This window comes from Chelonia mydas, chromosome 12, assembly GCF_015237465.2.
Source record: "Chelonia mydas isolate rCheMyd1 chromosome 12, rCheMyd1.pri.v2, whole genome shotgun sequence".
Lineage (NCBI taxonomy): Eukaryota > Metazoa > Chordata > Testudines > Cheloniidae > Chelonia > Chelonia mydas.
The window spans coordinates 17,573,495-17,595,684 of NC_051252.2; the positions used below are offsets into that span (position 1 = coordinate 17,573,495).

General features: G+C 37.9%; 1 protein-coding gene across 9 annotated transcripts in view; it reads left to right on the top strand.

Moving 5' to 3' along the window:
* ABCC12 (ATP binding cassette subfamily C member 12) overlaps positions 1 to 22,190 on the top strand; it is a 109,746-nt gene that overhangs the window by 26,850 nt on the left and 60,706 nt on the right. For 8 of the 9 annotated variants that reach the window (XR_006285192.1, XR_005222288.1, XM_027822142.3 and 5 more), the window contains 6 exons: positions 1,957 to 2,105; positions 5,327 to 5,434; positions 8,568 to 8,831; positions 9,573 to 9,644; positions 12,697 to 12,821; positions 18,598 to 18,670. Coding sequence is in view for 7 of the 9 variants with exons in the window: in XM_027822142.3 (XP_027677943.2) it covers positions 1,957 to 2,105; positions 5,327 to 5,434; positions 8,568 to 8,831; positions 9,573 to 9,644; positions 12,697 to 12,821; positions 18,598 to 18,670 (791 nt within the window). In the remaining 2 variants the exon portion in view is untranslated. The remainder of the gene's footprint in view (positions 1 to 1,956; positions 2,106 to 5,326; positions 5,435 to 8,567; positions 8,832 to 9,572; positions 9,645 to 12,696; positions 12,822 to 18,597; positions 18,671 to 22,190) is intronic. The other variant, XM_037878085.2, reaches the window with a different exon arrangement.

The following is a 22,190-nucleotide window of genomic DNA, read 5'->3' on the forward strand; positions in this document are numbered from 1 at the left end:
AGAGCTATAGGGATAAAGGGCAGCAAATAAGAAACATTGTGATTTGGCAATAAAAAGGGTAACAATTAAAGAGTGCATATGGGGTGGCATCTCTCCACAGGAGATAGTTTGTCTTTGCCTGCTCTGGTGGTAATGTACCTGGAATGTTGCATCCTGTATTGCAATATTTCCCTTTCTCCAGGCAGCCCAACCTCACAAATCCCTTACCACAGAGCCTAAAGCCTGAATTTCCATGATCCTGGCCAGGGAATCAGACAGGGAAATCAGAGCACTGGAGGCCAGAAGAGCTGTGCATATGGTCAAAGGAGGATGAGGGAAAGATACGTGATGAGTCTCCACATATGGGTGAGACCAAATGGAAGCCTATGGGGGGAAATGGTCAGAAGCAGCCAGGATAGACTGAACAGGGGGAAATCCTAGACCAGATGGGACAGCTGCAGGGTATACCACCAATGAGTTACACTCCTGTGGGTGGTCAAGAGAGGAACATTAAGTGTGTCAGTCCTCCAGAAATAATCTTAGGAAGTCAGCAGTAAACTGAGGTGCTGCTCTTATAAGAGGGCTCCTAATCTTTGAACGGGTGGTACACAGAGATAAAGTGGGACACAAAAATAGAACATTGGGACCAAGTGTGATACGGAGAAGGGGACAAAGGAAACAGGCTTCCCACTGTCCACAAAAATCCTTACTCTGGATGGGAGAGAAGCAGCCTTCTAAAGGCTTCACATAAGAGGAAGTAGGTAAAGTGGCTCTCCCTCAAGGCTACAAAAGGTAACTAACGGGATACCTTTGGAAGGCAGTGGATGGATTCCAGGCCACTGAAGAGAGAGCCAGGCTTACTGGGGTGAAAGGGTTACTGAAGTGGAGGTGATTTGATCAATTTCAGTGCAACTCACTGAGAGACATTTTTTGTTTTCGCTTCCCTTTTCGGCTTTGAGTTTGCATTTTCACACAAACCCAAAACTCAAAGCAAAACTGGGGTTCTGAACCAGTACAAAGCAAGCCCATCGTCCTGTTCATCACAACCCCATGCTATCTTAAATGTAGCCCTTGTAAAGACTTCCTCCAGAATTCTGGAGTAAATATGGAAATAAAATATTTATACAAAAATACCGGTTTAGGAAGGTAAACATGGTAATGAAAAGAGAGCGGTCTAAAATCAATGTTTAACTGAACCTAAGTGCAAACAGTTGAGTCTATTTACTGATTATCCATCATTTAATGCTTTTAAAGGCCAAAAATATATAGTCTTTTATCGGGAAATGTTAATTTTACCATATATCCACAAACCAACAAAAATATTTCCATCAATAGTAACTTAAATTTATAGATAGGCAAAGTAAGGAAAATGCTGCTTGATTTAGGGATATTTACTTTTTATATTTTGAGGTGTGATGTTGACTGGTTGTGTATTAATGGTTATAAAGCTTTAACTTTTTGAAGCTCAACATCTGTCATTAATTATTGTTTGACATCCCTCCCAGTTTTCTGCAACAGTGAAAATTTAAACTTGATTTAAAATAAAAAAATGCTTAAACACATAATTTTACACAATGGTGAAAATTTAAATCAATACAATTTTTTTAAAAAAATGGTATTATCAATTGAAGTTATTAAAAAAAAATCAAAATCAATTTCTGCCAAATCTAAAAGTATATATGTAAGGCAGTCACTTAGACTTTTGCTTAATCATAAGATTTTTGTTTGTTTGTTTAAAGGGAAAAATAGATCCAGTAACAATGTTTAAATAGCTTTTGTGTTACCATCTTAATGCTATCAAATGTAGGGCTATAAATTTGCCTTTGGTGCATGCAATTCAATTGATATCAATGTCTCCCAAATCCAGACTTAGTATAAGGAAGGCCTTTGCTGTATAGAATGGTCTTCTCTTGAAAATATTAGCTCTGCTTTACATTTTTTTACATTACAATATTTTAAATTTCTTATATTTCACAGGTATAAGAAATGTTGAAAGGAAAATATTGGAAAAAGCGGGATATGTACAAAGTGTAAACTCTGCTCTGACACCTATTGTATCAACACTGGCTACCGTCATGACGTTTGTTTTACACACCCTTTTAAAGCAAGAACTAACTGCATCAGTTGTACGACTTTTTTATATATATATTTATATATATATTTTCCCCCAAAGTCCCTGTTCCCTTATAGTACTGTATATCTTTGTAGAGTAGATCTGGATCCTCTTAAATTTACTTATTTTCCCCTAGGATTTTTAATGAATGGCAGCTCCAAAATTAACATAGCTTTCCTGTACAGACTGTACAGGGCCAGGGGCAGCAGCTTTGTGTAATTTTTGGTGGTGCCCAGAATGGGTCCAAGTTCGCCCCGCCTCACACACCTGCCTAAGGCTGTGGGAGGGAGTTTGGGTGTGGGAGGGGTGCGGGCTCTGGGCGGGCATGGGAGGTTGGGGTGCGGGAGAGGGTGAAGAGTTGGTGTTTACCTCGGGCGGCTCCCGAAAGCGACCCACACACCCCTCTGGCAGCGGCTGCTAGGCAGGAGGGCCAGGGGGGCGGTATCTCTGCATGCCGCTGCCCGCAGGCACCGCCCTCGCAGCTCCCAATAGCTGCAGTTCGTGGCCAATGGGAGCTGCGGAGTCCACGCTCACGGTGGGGGCAGCACGTGGAGACGCCTCCCCCCGGGGTCACTCGGACGTGCTGGCCACTTCCGGGAGTGGCGCGGAGCGAGGGCAGGCAGGGAGCCACCTTAGCCCCACTGTACTGCTGGTGGTGGTGGCGGCGGCCAGGAGCCCGTAGGCCCTTTTAAATCGCATGGGGGTGGCAGGTGGGGCCAGGAGACACTCCCGGGCAGGCGTGTGGGGATCGCAGGCAGGGCCAGGGGAGAGACTCAGCCCCAAACATTGGTGGAACCGGGCCTCCAGACCCTGAATATTCCTGGAACCCCGGCACTATGGGCCCATACAACTTGCTGCACCTGTATTTGGCTAGTAAACCAGGGTAGCTTCTATTAAACACTGCATGGTAAAGATAAAGTTAATAAATTAAATTGATTATTAATTAGGGAAGCTTCTAAAAGAAGATATATGGTCTTTTAAATGCTTTAAAGTATTTTCTTAAATAGTAAGAAACTAACTAGACATTTGGGATCATTCACCACCCACTCCTTCCACACAGGACTCAATGCAGATTAATGCAAAATTCAGTCTGGTGAACAGCATTCCCCTTTAGAAAGCAGTCGCTAGGGAAAAGACGGAGGGCAGGAAGGGTAAACATACAAGCAAAGGAGGAAATTTTGTTCAAAAAAATCCCAGCCTGACATGTAGGGGGTTTATTGGCAAAAACACTTGACTACAAAATGAGTGAGGATGTACAAAAGGAAAGTCAAAGAAACAGCAAAAAGCAGGGAAAAAGATTCCATGTAATGCTGATAAAAGAGAATATAGCTTCTGATATACTATCAGAGTTTTGCCATTGACTTCAATGAAGCCAGGATTTCATCCAATGAATCTATATGCTTATATGTCCCCCAGCATACCAGTATCTGAACACCTCCTCCCAAATATTGGAAAATAGAAATAATAGTGTGGTCTCTCTCTTCCTCCCCAGCCTGTAGGAGATATAACTTGAATAGTTGATATGGTTTATGTGTTTACTGAGCAAACGGTGGTAAAGCTAAGCAGAAGGGATGAACATTGGATTTCATTATAAAGATGGTGAGATTAGTTGTCATTCTGACTTCTGGTAGCAAGTTCCATTGTCTTGGTCTAGCTCTTGTAAAGTTCGGCCTCCCATGTTGTTTGATCGTTTCATTGCTCCAGTGAGACATAGTTGTCATGGGAAGTCATGGCCATGGAGGTGATCTCTCAAGTAGACAGGGCCAGTTCCATGGAAGGCTTTGAATTTCAGGTTAGAAACCTTAAACTGGGGAGCTGGTGCAGAGTATTGCACAAAGGGGATGTATTTCACAGCAACCTATTTTGCTAAGCAGATCTGCTGATGCGTTTTGTAACAGTTGTTTCTTCCAGGTATGTTTCTTGTATATTTGTGAATAGTACTTTCATATTTTATGCTTTATATGTGGGAGTCCAAAGATTTCCTATGAGAAAACAAAGATGAAGAGTTTGGATAGGAGGTTGTGTGCTATTATATCAGAATCCTTGCCCTTGTGGAAGTTGAAATCTCCTGAGATGAGTCTTGTGAACTGTATCACCATGTGAGAGAGCATCTGTATCAGCTTCTCTGGGAAGTCTGGGGTGCCTATAAATTTGTGCAGAGGCTGCAGCTGTGACTAGTTCCTTCCACTGTTCACTCAAATTGGTTGAAAATTTTTCAACAGAACAATATTCTATTAGAAAATGCTGATTCAAGAGAACTGAAACATTATGCAGGAACATGTTGATTCTGTCAAAGTCTGCCTGCTTAGTTTCCTGCCAGTACAGACACTCCCAGTTCCCACACTTCCCAGGCAGTTGCTTCCCGGGCTTGCCCAGATCCTTAGGCAACTCTTGGAATTAAGCAAGGAACAAGCAAAAATATTAGCATCTTTTTATTTTGCACATAACTGCATAAACAGAAAATGCACAAAGACCGAAAAAAAGTGGACATAATACCAATTTTAAAAATGCATAGTAAGCTAGAGGCCTCTTAATTACACATCAATAATCTCATTTATGTCTTATGAAAATACTGGGTTCATTTGTTAGGGACAAAATGAAATGTTTCACTTATAAGTAAACAGGAGTTAGGCACTTGCCAACATATGTTCACTAAGAATATGCCTGACTGATTTCTTTAAAGAAGTGACAAAGCATATGTAGGAAGGCAGGGCAGTGTATGTGAGTTACTTGGATTTCAGTGAAGCCCTTGACAAGGTATCACATAGGAAGCTTCTAGACAAGATAAAAAAATGTAAGCTTCATTGCTAACATAGCAAGACGGATTGAAAGTTGGTTTGCAGGAAGGGTTCAGAGACTTACAGTTAACAGGTCAAATTCCTCCCTCACCTAACTTCACTGAAATCAGTGGTAGAAGACCTAGGAAGAATCCTCAAACTGATGTTCCAGAAAGCTCAGTAATGGGACCAATGCCATTTTGCATATTCATAATGACTTGAAAAATGGAAGGCATTGCATTGTGTTTTAGCCACTCACATTGCAATTACGAAAATGAAAATCACACAAATTAAAAGCATATTTTATATATATATATATATATATATATATATATATATATATATATATATTTGTTCCTACCCTGTAAAATATAATACAAAAATATATTTAGAATTTTTATGCAAAAGAATGGTCAGCACTAAAATAGTAAAAGCCTTTTTCCTTTTTCTTTTGCAGGCATTTAGTGTGATTGCCATGTTTAATGTAATGAAGTTTTCAATTGCTATCTTGCCTTTCTCAGTGAAAGCAGCAGCAGAAGCTAAAGTTTCCCTAACAAGATTGAAGGTAAAACATGGTTTGAAAATATTTAGGGAATTTTCTAAATAAGTGCAAACAAGGGTTTACCTATACAGGGAGTTATTCTGGAATAATTATTCCTGATTAACTCCCTATATGTACATACCATATTGCAAATTAGGGTAATCTACTTCCAAAATGGTTAAAATTGAACCAGAATAAGAATCTTCTTAAATAAGAGCATCCACACAAGATGTTAATCAGAAATAGCTCTTCTGTTTTAAATTCACACCCTCCCTTAATCTGAATTAATTTCTCAGTGCAGACAATCGCTTAATGTAGACTGTAATTTTACTTCTTGTTCAGAGCAATGGGAAGACTCCCATTGACTTCAATGACTTCAGGCATTATAACAGGCTTTAGTTAGTAAATAAAAGAAAACTACACTAACCTACATACCTAATTCTAAAGAGAAAACTAAAAATGTGTATCTAAAAAGTAAAATTAAAAACAGAATAATTATCCATCAAATAACAAGCCACTACTGCCTTCTTCCTCTATTATTAGTAGTAGTAGTAGTATTGCGGCAGTACCTAAGAGACCTCAACCAGGACCAGGGCACTATTTTGCTAGGTGCTGTACAAACAAAAATGTAACGAAGCAAGAGAAAAGAAGAAAGATTAAAAGAATCTGTTTCCTGTTACAGTGCACTGGAAATAGTGAGTTTTTAAATTATTTTTAAAAATGGGAGCTAATCTAAAAGTTATTGTTGAAGCAACTGTTAAGTGAATCAATATGCTTATTTTTAATTTTTATATATATATATATATATATATATATATATATAATTTTTTAAATCGCTTGACAGACCATTTTATATATATTGATATAAAAATGGGCTGTCAAGCGATTAAAAAATTAATTGTGATTAATTGCATTGTTAAACAAGAATAGAATACCATTTATTTAAATATTTGTGGATGTTTTCTCCATTTTCAAATATAATAATTTCAATTACAACACAGAATACAAAGTGTACAGTGCTCACATTGTTTATTTTTGATTACAAGTATTTGCAATGTAAAAAAACCAATAGAAATTGTATTTTTCAATTCACATAATACAAGTATAGTAGTGCAATCTCTTTATCATGAAAGTTGAACTTACAAATGTAGAATTATGTAAAAAAATGCATTAAAAAATAAAACAATGTAAAATTTTAAAGCCTGCAAATCCACTCATTCCTACTTCTTGTTCAGCCAATCACTCAGACAAACACGTTTGTTTACAGGAAATGCTGCTGCCCACTTCTTGTTTACAATATCACCCGAAAGTGAGAACAGGCGTTCTCATGGCACTGGTGTAGCCAGCGTCACAAGATATTTACATGCCAGATGAGCTAAAAATTCATATGTCCCTTCATGTTTCAACCAGCATTCCCTGGGACATGTGTCCATGCTGATGATGGGTTCTGCTCAATAACAATGAAACGCAGTGCAGACCGATGCACATTCATTTTCAGTATCTGAATCAAATAAGACCAGCAGACGGTCGGTTTTCTTTTTTGGTGGGTCGGGTTCTGTAGTTTCTGCATCGGAGTGTTGCTCTTTTAAGACTTCTGAAAGCATGCTCCACACCTCGTCCCTCTCAGATTTTGGAAGGCACTTTAGATTCTTAAACCTTGGGTCAAGTTCTGTAGCTATCTTTAGAAATCTCACATTGGTACCTTCTTTGTGTTTTGTAAAATCTGCAGTGAAAATGTTCTTAAAATGAACAATATGTGCTGGATCATCATTCAAGACTGCTATAATGGGAAATCTATGGCAGAATGCGGGTAAAACAGAGCAGGGGACATACAATTCTCCCCCAAGGAGTTCAGTCACAAATTTAATTAGCGATTATTTTTTTAATGCACGTCATCAGCATGGAAGCATGTCCTCTGGAGTGGTGGCTGAAGCATGAAGGGGTATACAAATGTTTAGCATATCTGGAATGTAAATACCTTGCAATGCCAGCGACAAAAAGTGCCATGAAAATGCCTGTTCTGACTTTCTGGTGACATTGTAAATAAGAAGAGGGCAGCATTATCTCCTATAAATGTAAACAAACTTGTTTGTCTTAGTGATTGGCTGAACAAGAAGTAGGACTGAGTGGACTTATTGGCTCTGAAGTTTCACATTGTTTTGTTTTTGAGTGCAGTTATGAAACAAAAAAAATCTACATTTCTAAGTTTCACTTTCATGACAAAGAGATTGCACTACAGCACTTGTATGAGGTGAACTGAAAAATATTATTTCTTTTGTTTATCATGTTTACAGTGCAAATATTTGTAATAAAAATATACACTTTGATTTCAGTGACAACATAGAATACTATATATGAAAATGTAGAAAAACATCAAAAATATTTAATAAATTTCAATTGGTATTCTATTTTTTAACAGTGTGATTAAAACAGCCCTTTTTTTTTACATACAATATACTATATTTAGTATAATATAGTATATATATTATACATATAATATACTTGTAATATCATACAAGCTCTGAAATTTTCTGATTTCCAGTGCCTTCTTATGTTCTTATGGGACAATTGATTTGATTAGTTCTACTTTGTTCCACGTAATGTGGCTATCGTAAAAACGCCTGGCCTCACTGAAAGAGAAATCAACCCCATTCACTGAATGGAGATACCGAAACAGCAGCAGATATTTCTAAAAAAATAATATATATAACAAATAGCAAATAGTGTTATGTTGCAAATAGGTGTCTAAGACCCTGATCCTGAAAACAATTGGGCCTTTCATATGCCAAAGGATTTACATGCTGTTTCTCTTTGTATTAGAACTAGTCAGTGGACTTCTACTGTAACTAAACAAATTAATTGTTCATGGTGAACCACAAATGGTTCAGAGGATCAGAGCACAAAAGATCAAATGTTTATCCAAATTCTTGAATCCCTAAAAGTGAAAATCTCTTAAGAATATTTTTGCAGTATTTCTAAAGAAATATCTGCACTGATTCTGCTTCTATACTAAATAGTTCGCCAGAATCTCACCACATTTCACCAACATATTATCAGCAGTCAGCTCTATGCTGGATTAATCAAAAGAATAATATTTTTTCACTTTTCATACTTTGATAAATAAATGGCATTTTTATTTTTATCTCTCTTATTTTAGAAAATTCTCCTAACTGAAATTCCTCCTGTTTATGTAAAGCAACTGAAAAATTCAGAAAATGCTGTGGTAATGGAAAATGCTACACTGTCTTGGGAATGTATGAATGAACACAGCAGAAAGAACAATAATGAAAACATGAATGGGAAGACTGCTTTTCAATACCAACGAAAACCAGGGCCTGTCCTTCCTCACTCTGAGACATCAATCGGAGAGGAGGATAGTGCAGCCATTGCTTTATACAATTTAAGCTTTACTGTGAAGAAAGTAAGTTTGTAAGGTAACAATCTGGCTGCAAGGATTTGGGTGCCCTGGGGCCCTTGCTATCTCTGCCTTGCACTGCTGAGCTAAGGAACAAAGGTTTCAATTCCCCTTCTTCCCCCAGACACACACCTCTCTTTGCCCAGCATAGGCTTTCTAAAGCACCCGTTAGACCACTAATAAATTATTATTTGTACTGCAGTAGTACCTAGGAGTCAGTCATGGATCAGTATTCTATTGTGCTAGGTAAAAAACACAGAACATGGTTTATAAAGTGCATATCTCAATACCAAACAATGACTGATTTTTATAAATAAATTCCATATCCAAGACTTCATTTATCCACCAGTCACCAGAATAGAGAATTTTTTTGTAAATTCCTTACATTAATGAAAAGGCTACAGCACTCTACACAGTAAAAAGAAATTTAAAAAAAAATGTACATCACTGCATTATTTAAAATACCACTTATATAGGCTTCTATAAATCCAAATACAACACCTTTAACTTTGTCTTCTTGGGAGTAAAGTATGCATTATGGCACTGATCCAAGAAAGAACTTTATCTACATGCTTAAAATTAAATGGTTAAGAGGTCTTCCTGAATAAGGATGCTTTCCTGAATTGGCAGGTGTGACAGGACATGAAATATTTGTTGCATGATCGCAGAACAGTAGGCAACATGATATGAGAAATTTATTACTTTACAAATATAGATCAACTATCTGCAAAATATGTCTCTTTGTAGGGAAAGGTTTTGGGAATTTGTGGAAATGTTGGAAGCGGAAAGAGCTCAGTCATATCAGCTATTCTAGGACAGGTATGCTTATCACTGTAGAATAACTTCCATAATTATTTTTATTCTCCTTTTGCATGAGAAATATGTATTTAACTGAATGTTTTGGTACTGTTTGTTCTAGTACTAGGGTTCTCATTTAATCGCAGTTAACTCATGCAATTAACTCAAAAATGATTTGTGATTAAAAAAATTAATCGCAATTAATCGCAGTTTTAATTGCACTGTTAAACAATAGAATACCAATTGAAATTTATATAATATTTTGCATGTTTTTCTACATTTTCATATATATTGTTTTCTGTGTTGTAATTGAAATCGAAGTGTATATCATTTTTTATTACAAATATTTCCACTGTAAAAATGATACAAAATAGTATTTTGCAATTCACCTCATATAAGTACTGTAGTGCAATCTCTTTCTCAGGAAAGTGCAACTTACAAATGTAGATTTTTTTTGTTACATAACTGCACTCAAAAACAAAACAATGTAAAATTTCAGAGCTTACAAGTCCACTCAGTCCTACTTCTTGTTCAGCCAATCGCTAAGAAAAACAAGTTTGTTTACATTTACAGAAGATAATGCTGCCCTCTTCTTATTTACAAAGTCACCAGAAAGTCAGAACAGGCATTTTCATGGCACTTTTTGTCGCTGGCATTGCAAGGTATTTACATTCCAGATATGCTAAACATTTGTATACCCCTTCATGCTTCAGCCACCACTCCAGAGGACATGCTTCCATGCTGATGACGTGCATTAAAAAAATAATGCGCTAATTAAATTTGTGACTGAACTCCTTGGGGGAGAATTGTATGTCCCCTGCTCTGTTTTACCCGCATTCTGCCATAGATTTCCCATTATAGCAGTCTTGAATGATGATCCAGCACATATTGTTCATTTTAAGAACACTTTCACTGCGGATTTTACAAAACACAAAGAAGGTACCAATGTGAGATTTCTAAAGATAGCTACAGAACTTGACCCAAGGTTTAAGAATCTAAAGTGCCTTCCAAAATCTGAGAGGGACGAGGTGTGGAGCATGCTTTCAGAAGTCTTAAAAGAGCAACACTCCGATGCAGAAACTACAGAACCCAACCCACCAAAAAAGAAAACCGACCGTCTGTTGGTCTTATTTGACTCAGATATTGAAAATGAACGTGCATCGGTTCGCACTGCGTTTCATTGTTATTGAGCAGAACCCATCATCAGCATGGATGCATGTCCCAGGGAATGCTGGTTGAAGCATGAAGGGACATATTAATCTTTAGCGCATCTGGCATGTAAATATCTTGTGGTGCCAGCTACAACAGTGCCATGCGAACTCCTGTTCTCACTTTCAGGTGACGCTGTAAGCAAGAAACAGGCAGCATTATCTCCTGCAAATGTAAACAAACTTGTTTGTCTGAGTAATTGGCTGAACAAGAAGTAGGACTGAGTGGACTTGCAGGCTCTAAAATATTACATTGTTTTATTTTTGAATGCAGGTTTTTTTTACATAATTCTACATTTGTAAGTTCAACCCTCATGTTAAAGAGATTGCACTACAGTACTTGTATTAGGTGAATTGAAAAATAATATTTCTATTATTTTTTACAGTGCAATTACTTGTAATCAAAAATAAACAAAGTGAGCATTGTACACTTTGTATTCTGTGTTGTAATTGAAATCAATGTATTTGAAAATGTAGAAAACATCCAAAAATATTTAAATAAATGGTAATCTATTATTGTTTAACAGTGTGATTAATCGCACAATTGATTTTTTTGATCACGTGATTGATTGCAATTGATTTTTTTAGTCGCTTGACAGCCCTATCTAGTACACTGGTTTTTGTTAGCTATTTTGTAAAAGGCTGGCACTGATGCTTAGGTTCTGAAACTATGTTGGATGAGTTTCTCTTAAGCTGCTCTTGGATGAAGTATTCACTTATGTATCTGAACGTAACTACTGCCTGTCCTTTAGGTATGTGACATTAAGGAGTGTGGGTTGGGATCATAGTTTTCTTTTGATCTTTAGGGCCAAGAAAGAGAAACTGAGCAAATTAATAAGCACCCTCAAAAGATGAAAGACTGATGTGGGGGTCTCAACATGAGAATAAGAAATGAATGCTATGGCTAAGATTTGCAAATATAGGAAGCTAACGTAAGACACCCAAATAAATGGGCTCATTTTCAAAAGTGGCAAGTACTCACTAATTCTCACCAATACAGCTGGCCAGAAAATGGATTTTCAGTTCCATAAAGAATTTCAAGGTTTTGGAAAAATTTTCATCCCAGATTGGTATGAAAATCCAAAACCTTCAAATTGTTCACAGATCTGGGAATCTGCAATATTTAGTTTCAGAAGCACCAAAACATTCCTGAAACAAAATAAGTTCCCTGGGCTCCCAGGCTCCACAGCTGCTCACCTTGCAGTCAGCCAAGGCGCTGGAAGCCCTGGCAGGCTGCTGAGGAACCAGGGTTAACTGTGGAGTCTGGATTCCGCAGCAGCCCACCAGCTGGGGTCCTGAGGAGAGTGGGAATTGGGCAGGGAGATAGGAAATCAGGTAAGTTTCCACTGCCTGGTTTCCATCAAAATTTCATTGGAATCATGTTACTGTGGAATATTCTGGTTTTGACAAATTAGCATTTTCCACAGGAAAAGGGTTCTGTTGGAAAATTTCTGATCAGATCTACTCATTTATTCTAACCTGCCCTACACAGGAGAGAAACTTCTCAAAGTTCAAGAACAAGTCACACAATGATAACTATGGCCACTCGCAGTATCATGGATGCTTAAGTTCTTCTGTCACTCACTTAGCCCTCCACGTCTCAGCTATTCCTGAAAAGGACCCGGGAGGTAAAAAGGGCACCACAGAGGAATAATTACAAGAGCCTTTGGGTGAATGGCCAGAAGAACTGTAGGTCCTTCTTAAGTCATGTTCTAGATATATATATCTGTTTATATAATGAAGAATTACACTCATAACACATTAGCAAAATGACCATCCTTGCTGATTGTATTTTGAGTCAGGTTATAATGATGATTAGAAGACCTCTATAAATTTTTTTTAATTGTACAATCTACTTGTTTCAGATGTACTTGTATGATGGGACAGTAGGTGTTGATGGAACATTAGCTTATGTGTCACAACAAGCATGGATATTTCATGAAACTGTTAGGCGCAATATATTATTTGGAGAAGAATACAATGAAGAAAGGTAATTATTGGAATACTGAAATCTTACAAATACTTATTTACTCTAATGATAAGCTTCCATATTTGATAGCTGAACTTACATATGTGTACACACACTCACTTGTCTTCTTTTGTGGCTAGGGCCCAAAGCCTCTGAACATGAGGTTTCCCTCACTCTACTTGATCCCATGACTAATGGGGAGGAGAGGGCATTATTTGACTTTCACCATTGCCTTTATTCTGGTTCATTTCCACTAGAACACCTATAATTAATCATGGCCTCACACCTATGTACTCCATGGGAGATCGCACCTCTGAGTTCCAATGTTCCTATCCACACCCAATGAAACTCTGTACTCCTGCTGCAACCATCAATGCCCAATATTATCTTCCAAGACATTAAATCTACAACGAGTCATCAGTGACTGCTGAGACGAGATATATGCAACATTCTCAGTCACAAGATATATAGTATCACCTCTTTGATGCTCCCAGCCTCAGTTAGCTTTAGAACTAAAACTTCCAGGTCTCTCTCATATATGGACTTCAGATATTGTCAACTGAAGGATCAGGCTGGTCAGTTATTTTAATTTTTTATATCTCAAAAGGCAAATGGACTATTTAAAAAGTTAGGCTATAAATGGTCATTACTTTCTTTGTGACTGACCTAGACTACTGGATATTTTCATTTTTCAGGACTGGTATTTACACATTATAATGATGATTAAATCATCACCTTACTCCTGTTGTCATGTACCATGTGTTCAAATTTCAGCTGCCATAGCATGTGACTAAAACTAAGAAGAAAATAAATGTGTTAAATTTGCCATAAGCTAAATAACAGAAATATCCCCAGAAATCAAAAGCAGCAGTTCATGAGTTCTCATATTACTAACTGATGCAGTGCAGTCAGTGTGTATTGCATTTAGTTTTGTGAGACTATTTAAAAAAATTTTTTTAAATTAGTTATAAACAACTAGGAAATGTATGGCATTCACTTTCTCCATTGGTGTTGAGTCTTTGCTCTCTACGCAAGGTTAAGACTAAGAGGAAACCACATGGACAGAGTTGGGGTTCAAATAACCATATTTACTACCTATAATCAAACATGCAAGGCCTAGTACATATATATGCTGCTGATGTGTTAGGGGTCTTCTGCAGTAGAAGACAGGCAGGCCCACTAGAGGCCCCCCAACTATTTAAGATGGTAGCAACCAATTGGTCTGTCAGTATTATTCTGTTTATCTTCAGGACACGGTGTAAAGCTCATCTAGTTACTTAGGCCCAGATTTTAAAAGATATTTCGGCACTGCTCCACTCCACCTTGCAAGGCCCTACATGATTTAGATGGCTAAGTTCCATTCACAAAGTCAGTTGGACTTAGGCTCCAAAGTGCCTAATGGCTAGATTTGTTAAGGTATTTAGGTGCCTAAAGATGCAGATAGATGCCAAATAGGATTTTCAAAAGCACCAAACTGCCTAACTTCCATTGAAATCATGCCTGGCCTAGAAACTTTTGAAAACGGGACTTAGACCTGACAATGGTGAGCAGAGCAATACCTAAATACCTTTAAAAATCTGGGCCTCAGAACTCATTTGTGCCTTAAAGGCACAGCTCTTCCCGGCATGAGGGGTAGGTGCATCATTCCAGGGGAAGCACTAGGAAACATTCTGCCTTAGTGAATTAGAATGCCTTCTAGCACTTCTGATCTGCAAGGGGAATACACCCTTCTGTGCATGCAGCATATTCCTCAGTACTCACTGATCCTACACTATGAGCTCATGCTATGGGCAAGGCCGAGTTTTCACCTCTTTTTCTACTCCCTAGGGAGGAAGCAGTCCCTATGTTCCTCTGGCTTTGGACTGAGACTGCAGGGAAATGGGTTTTATTTTAGTTCATGTAGTGTGACATTGCCATATATGTTGTGCTTTGTACATAGACTTAGAACACATTGAATATGCCTGTCAGGGTGCACACACCCCTCTTTTAACAGCCACATGGGCTGCACATGTCCTTCCCTTTCTGGTCATGCAGGCTGCATAAACCCTTCTGTGTCCTTGCAGTTTTACTCACCAGCCTGGGGAATCATCAGCCATGCCCAGATCAGCTTTTAGCCCTTCCCTCCTGGTTCCATTTTTTTGTCCAAACAAGTTACAAAAGGAAAACAAAACTTCCAGCTGGGGCTTTCTACCCAACCACAACTAGCAGGGCTTCCCCCTGGTAGTATCCCTTCCTCTGGGACTACTGAGGTAGGCTATCCCTTCCTGCAGATTCTCTCAGCTGTCCCATTTTTCTTGCAGCTCTTTAATAGGGAACACCTGTTTCCTTCGCAGCTGCATTTGAATAGTTAACATGGCTGGCTGCCCCAGGCCTCTGGCCCTTAAAGGGGCAGGACAACCTGTTACACACCTGATGCATATGCCTCTCTCCTTTATATTCTTATGGGCCACAGATATCACACAACAGGACACTTTAATATGTGAGATGAGGCTTTTAAATCCAAAATGGGAACAAATTAACTAAATTAGGAGACTTCAAACCAAAGAAATATGGAAAAATGTAGAAAATAAAGAACTTCTGTAAATATCCATAAACTTTCCTCTGCATTCCTGCTACTTATCAATGCAGCATTGCATAAAACCAGCAAGTTCCTATCCCTAAGTACTAACAAAAGCTACCTCTGTATTGCTAATAACTGTAGTTCCAACCTTGTTCAGTCATACTTATATGGATAATAGATAGAGAATCCCTGTGCTTATTTAAAAAAAAAAAGACTTGTTTCAGTGTCTCACCTGCCAAATCTGGCTAGATGCTGGTGGGCAGCCATGCTTGTCAGATGTTCATTTTCTTCAATACCTGCTATTGCCTTCAACCAGCAAATTCGTGAAGTTGAGCCATGTGGGAAATGGAATGAATTTGCCTGTCTATAAATTTCAGATAAATGTTTCCATTAGACATCCCAGACACATGGTTTGTATTTAAAAATTCAAGACGTTACTTTCCTTAAATAGTTTAGTAGCTATTTTATCAAAACATATAGACATAGGAATATCAGAAAAAGACATTTAATAGCCATGTCCTATGGTATTCATATATTTCAGCAATTTTTGAAGCAGCATATCAAATTCTCTGGTTCTTCTTAACTTCCATTTACCAATTCCTGAAAATGGCTCCAAAGAATACTGGTTTTAGATTATGAAGAGTTACATGTAGTTAAAAGGCAATAAGTATTCTAAGAATATGCACAAATTAAACAAAAAAAAAACTTCTTTTACCAGTAGTTAAGGTAACTCATCAATAAACTAAACCATAAAATCATTAAAAAGTACAAAGTTAAAGACTAAAAAGGATTAAAAGATTATGAAGTCAAGTACTCCCAAGTTTGGAAATGCCAGATCGATTGTTGCCCGTGCAACCTTTAATTCGTCCGCTTGTACTATTTAACTAAAGCACTTGCATATTAGCTTTCTTCAATATATATCTGGTTGCCATTCTTATCTTTCGAATACCATGTTGACCAATATATAGAAAGGAATTAAATTATATTGTAGTCAGAACATGTTTTTTGGTAATTAAACTTCAGTTTTACTACACCTTCTAAATTACTTCTTTTAATTGTCTGACAGTGAAAACTGAGTAGGGATTCGGACCTATAATTTCCCATGTTTTTAAAAAAGCTGGAAGTATTCATAAAGTCTCAACCTCCAATTTGAAAGAAGCATGTAAACAACATATATGAAAAGTAATTTTGTATCTGAGAAAAGTAACAATTACCCTTTGAAAAGACACAGTGTAACTTGCCACAGGACAAGTCCAAAGAGCACAGTCAGCTTTCATTCCAGTTCCTCCTGGGATCCTTCACTGTAGTAATGTCATGGTTGTCTGAGGTAAATCAGTTATCACAGGCAGCAGTTGCCATGACAACCAAGGCACTAGTGGCTCTCCCCAAGTATGCAACTGAACTGGAGGGAGTGAGTGATGAATGGCTGATTACCTCTCATGTCACAATGTTACTGCTCAGGCACCAGCAGGGTGCAACAAATGCGTGCTATGTGGGGAAGAAAAACAGGACTTCTAGTGTTTGTTTCCCCAAATTTTCTAAGAAACCAGCATACAAACACAAAATACAAATTGGAGATAATTTCACAAACATATTATTAGTAGCTGAAATTTGGTTCAAATTCCCCATGGCACGTTTACAATAAAGGATTCTGAAAAAAGGTGAGACAGTGAGGTATAGGCCCTGTAAATCAACATTGGGATGCAACAACTGCAAGACCTTAATGCAGTAGTATTTTCTTCCAGGAGAACCAGAAGATTCAGAACATATGGCCATTACATAAATTTTGTAGGAACTATAGAATGTTTTATAAGGCATTTGGTGCAACTGATATGGAATACTGCTCACAGAAACAGGGCTGATAAATGAAATTTTAGTCATTCTTTGCAAAATATGGAATAAAAATAGAGCGTAAGATTAATATTTGCAATATAATCTTTCAGTAGTAAAAAAACAATTCCTTTTAATATATGAGACCAATTCTGGTAGGTAGACACCTAGCCCATCCTCTCCAGAAAGAAGAACAAATTTTGCATGTGTAGGTTGTATATAAGACTGCACTTTATCCTTCTTGTTTTTCGGTACAAAGTTTTAAACATTCAGAACCTGACTTTCATTACACTAAGGCCACTTTACGCTGCAGTGTAAAGGTGCCCTAAAGTGGCCATCAATGCAAACTTATGCCCTTTTAGATTGTAAACTCTTCAGGGCAGGGACCATGTCCTTATTATGTTTGTACATAGCTAGGCACAATGGGATTGAACCTCTGGGTGCCACCACAATTCAAATACATTATAATACTACTAATAAAGTAAGGCAGGGGCGGGCAAACTTTTTGGCCTGAGGGCCACATCGAGGTCGTGAAACTGTATGGAGGGCCGGGTAGGGAAGGCTGTACCTCCCCAAACAGCCTTCCCCCCTGTCCCCTATCCACCCAATCCCACTTCCTGCCCCCTGACTGCCCCCCTCAGAACCCCCCACCCATCCAACCCCCCCGCTCCCTGTCCCTTGACTGCTCCCCGGGACTCCCTGCCCCTTATCCAACCTCCCCGCTCCCTTACCATGCTGTTCAGAGCAGCAGGACTGGAAGCCACGCCGCCTGGCTGGAGCCAGCTGCTGCCCGTGTGGCGGCGTAACTGCGGAGGAGGGGGGACAGGAGGGGAAGGGCCGGGGGCTTACCTCCCCAGCTGGGAGCTCAAGGGCCAGGCAGGATGGTCCCGCAGGCCGTAGTTTGCCCACCTCTGAAGTAAGGCCTCTGTACACTGACAAAGTGGTGTAAAAAATCTCTAATGTAAATGAGAATCAGATTCAGTATTTGGTTGGTCAAAAGGCTCAACATATAGCAAGCAACTGTGATTCAGTGCTGAGAAATCGAAATTAAAGTCTAATCTCAAATTCCTACATTTTTGGATTTGTATGTGAGGCTGGAATTGCAGATTTGATGCTCTTGGTCTCAATTGGAGGTTGTAGAGTGCAACACTGTATATCTGCTCATATGATGATATTGTATAAGAATTTCAAAGGCAACTGTGTCACAGTATGATATAACTGTAACTTGTACACTCAGAAAACAGGGGGGAAAGGGCTGAATCTGAATTATTATATCATGGTTACTGAATTATTATGATTCAAATCGATATATTTGCAACAAAGATACTATGGTAATTCAAAATACATGAGATTTTGTGCTGAAGAAAATTTTTAGGAATTAAACAATGCTGAACATTCATTCTTTAGGTACAATTACGCAATCAATGTGTGCAGTCTGAAGTCAGATATGGAATCTCTTCCTTATGGAGATTTGACTGAAGTAAGTCTCATTATGCAATCTAGTAAAATATTGGCACATATTATGGAGAGCTGTTAAACTCTCCATAGTAAAAAGTTGACAATAGAGTCCCATATTGTCCAATTTTCAACTCACTTTCACTCCAGTTTACATCCCCCCCAAATTTTTTTTTTTTACATTCCACACTAAATCCCAGGCTAGATTTTTTTTTCTGATCTTTTTTTTTTTAAAGTTTTAGAGAAAGGGGATTTCAAAATATTTTTAAAAATCATAGAATATCAGGGTTGGAAGGGACCTCAGGAGGTCATCTAGTCCAACCCTCTGCTCAAAGCAGGACCAATCCCCAATTTTTGCCCCAGATCCCTAAATGGCCCCCTCAAGGATTGAACTCGCAACCCTGGGTTTAGCAGGCCAATGCTCAAACCACTGAGCTATCCCTCCCCTCATATTTCTAGTTCTATGGTTGAACAAAATAAATTTTACAAATATGAACTGAATGTAAACCGTGCACTGTGATCTTTCTAAGATTGCAGACAAGCTGAATACATCCTGGTAATGTGATTATCCCACAACCCAAAGCTTATGGCTCCACTCTCCTAGGAGTAAAAAAAAATTCTAATTGAGCCCTATCCAACTGCCAAGCCCCTATCCAGCTTCCCCCAACAGCTTCTACAAAGTAGTTCTGTGTTGTCAAGTCAAAAATTTGCAACATACTGAAAACTGAAAATGTGGGGGCAGCATAAAGTATTTTTATTCCTTATTAAACTTTTTCAATTTTTTTTTATAACAAACCAAACAAGTTCTAGGTGCCAACATATAAAACAAGTACAAAAGTATTATACACCACAAAAGAGAAAATACCCCCCAATACTCATATTCCCATATATTCCTAGCACACAAATTTTATGGCCCATATGAAAGCAGAAAACAGAAAAAGAGCAAAGGGGACAGGGAAAGATTATGGATTTATCTCCCGCCTTCTTTCATCCAGACCAGCATAAAATAAATGAATTTAATATGAAAATAAATACAGGGACCACTGTATTCTTTGTATTATTCATATTTGCTTAAATAAAACCCTGTATTTTTAATGTTTAAATGAAGCTGCCATAGAATTTTGAGTCTGTGACAACAGAGAGCTTCTGCATAATCCAGAGATCCAGTGTGCCACAGAGTATACAGGGTGATAGGCAGCAGTGATAGTCTATCTGCTACCAGTATGTGCACACATATTCCTACTACCTGGGTCAGGAGCACTCTCAACTATCAACCATGCTATGTAAATGTTGCTCTTCTGGCTAAACTAAAGCCTGCTGAAGTCAATTGAAAAACTCACCGTCAGATCATCAGGATTTGAATCTGGCCCTAATCCTCAAGAAAGCCTTAATGGACATAAAATAATGTTATGCTGCTGCTTAAAGAAAAGAAAAGAAAAAAAACCCGAAGTGACATCTATTTTTTATTAAATGAAAAAAATCAAAGTTGTGTTATAGGAGTAATATCTGTTTTACATAAACATTCTTAACACAGCTGACATAACCCTGAAAAGCATCCTCCAGCAGAAAAAAGGATGACTGATAATTCATTGTATGTATTTATTTTACAAATTTCTACTGTAGTAGTTCTATAATTCAATGCAATTGCACCCTCCTCTTCAAATACTTTCAGTAGTTTGTCGGGTGGTTTCTAGACTTCCTGTACTGGATCTGTTACCAAGGCTAAAAAATATCTTCTTTGTAGCACATTCTCAGGGCACCATAGCCCCAAAAATATTACAATTCACCTATTACTGTTTGTCAACTATCCTGTCAAGCATTATTTGTTAGTGGGCCTTAGAGTCCAATTTGACTTTCTTTTTATGTTGTCTTCATCAATTGCAGGTCACATTTGTGACAGATTATTCCCCAAATGGGTGAGAATTTACTACTCAGAGCCTTTCGTAACATATCTCTTGTACAGTATCCTCTGGAGATGAAGTTGTACATAAATAACTGTGCACCTAGCTCTCAAGTCCTGTAAGGAAAATGGGTTCATGTCCTCACAGACACGGAAACAAAGACATACTAGCTGAACGAACATAGAAGAGTTCACTCCCGGTCTTTAAATATACAAAGAAGCCATTATCTTCTGGAAACAGATTTGGGAGAATGGTAGTATTCCTTGAGCTGTTTCACTGCAGAGACAATGTTCCTGTGAATCTCCGTAATTACTGTTTGCCAGTCATTTATAACTGATTCCTGACTCAACGGTGTAAAATGAAGTCAATGGAGCTATACCAAGTTACTGCAACTGAGTCTCTGACCCTGAATTTTTAGATCAATATTTCTCAACTGGTGAGTTGCAATACCCAGGAGGGTCATGGAAAGCAATTAGGAGGGTCACAAGGCATTGAAAATTTTACTACAATCTAAAACAAAGAAAATCTCTCATCCCTACTTGCTATACACCTTTATACTTCAAGGTCAAGTATTCTCTGTCAACCTCCTGAAATACATACACAAATAAATTATACAAGTTTATAGCTGATATTTAAAAATAAAACTTACTTTTATCAAAAATGTAAGGGGCTCATGAAAATCTTGACTTCAAATAAGGGGTTGCCAACCTGGAGAAGTTGAGAAATAAGGTTTAGATAACACAGATTTCCTTTTTGCAATGAAAGCTTCACTCCTTATCTCTTTTTCGTCAGTCACTTTTCTAAATTGTTCTGGTTTTGGTCCATAAAACTAATACTGATAGTACTGATGATCAAAAAATTGTAATAGTTTAACTGATGGATTTTGCATTTTTTACTGTTTGCTTGCTATCTGGGAACAGATCATGAAATTTTCAAATGTATTCATTATTTGAAATTAGTCAAAATTGTCTTGGTCTGCAAATTACAGTTTGCAGTATTATCTGCAGATTCAAAATACAAACTGCAAATATTACAAAAAATGCACGAATTGTGTGTTCAACAGATATAGCTAACTCAACTTACCAACTAGCCAAACAGATTTCAAGTTGTATAAGTTTAGTAGTCACTGTTTACACTGTTAGTCACTGAAGTGATCCAATCAGGGAACAGAAACAGTACCACCTGACCTCAATCACCTTCTCCTCCTTCTTAGGCTCTGAACCTCTTGACACCTTAAAAATCTCTTTTATAAGCTGCTTTAGAAAGTTTCTTTATATGTATGTCTTAAATGTACGTCTTAGTGGGACTCACATGATTGCACCTTGCACTTGTATTTCAGGGTTAAGAAAGGCATAGGTTCAAATTCAACATCAAGATTTGGGTTAACACTAACGTTAATGCTCTCATGTGGTGTTGAGGCTAGAGTATTGTTAAAGGTGGGGACCTTGAGATTGTGTTAAATCATATTCCTTTTTCCATATTTGGTGGCTGTCCCTGTGGAAGTTATAGAAAACATTGGCACCTTTTAAAAAGTAAAAGGTAACTCTACTGATCCAACTAACTGTCAGTGAAACAGATTCAAACTGTGTATGAGGTATTATTAAGTGTACAATAGTTGTTATACTTGCCTAATCACTGCACTAT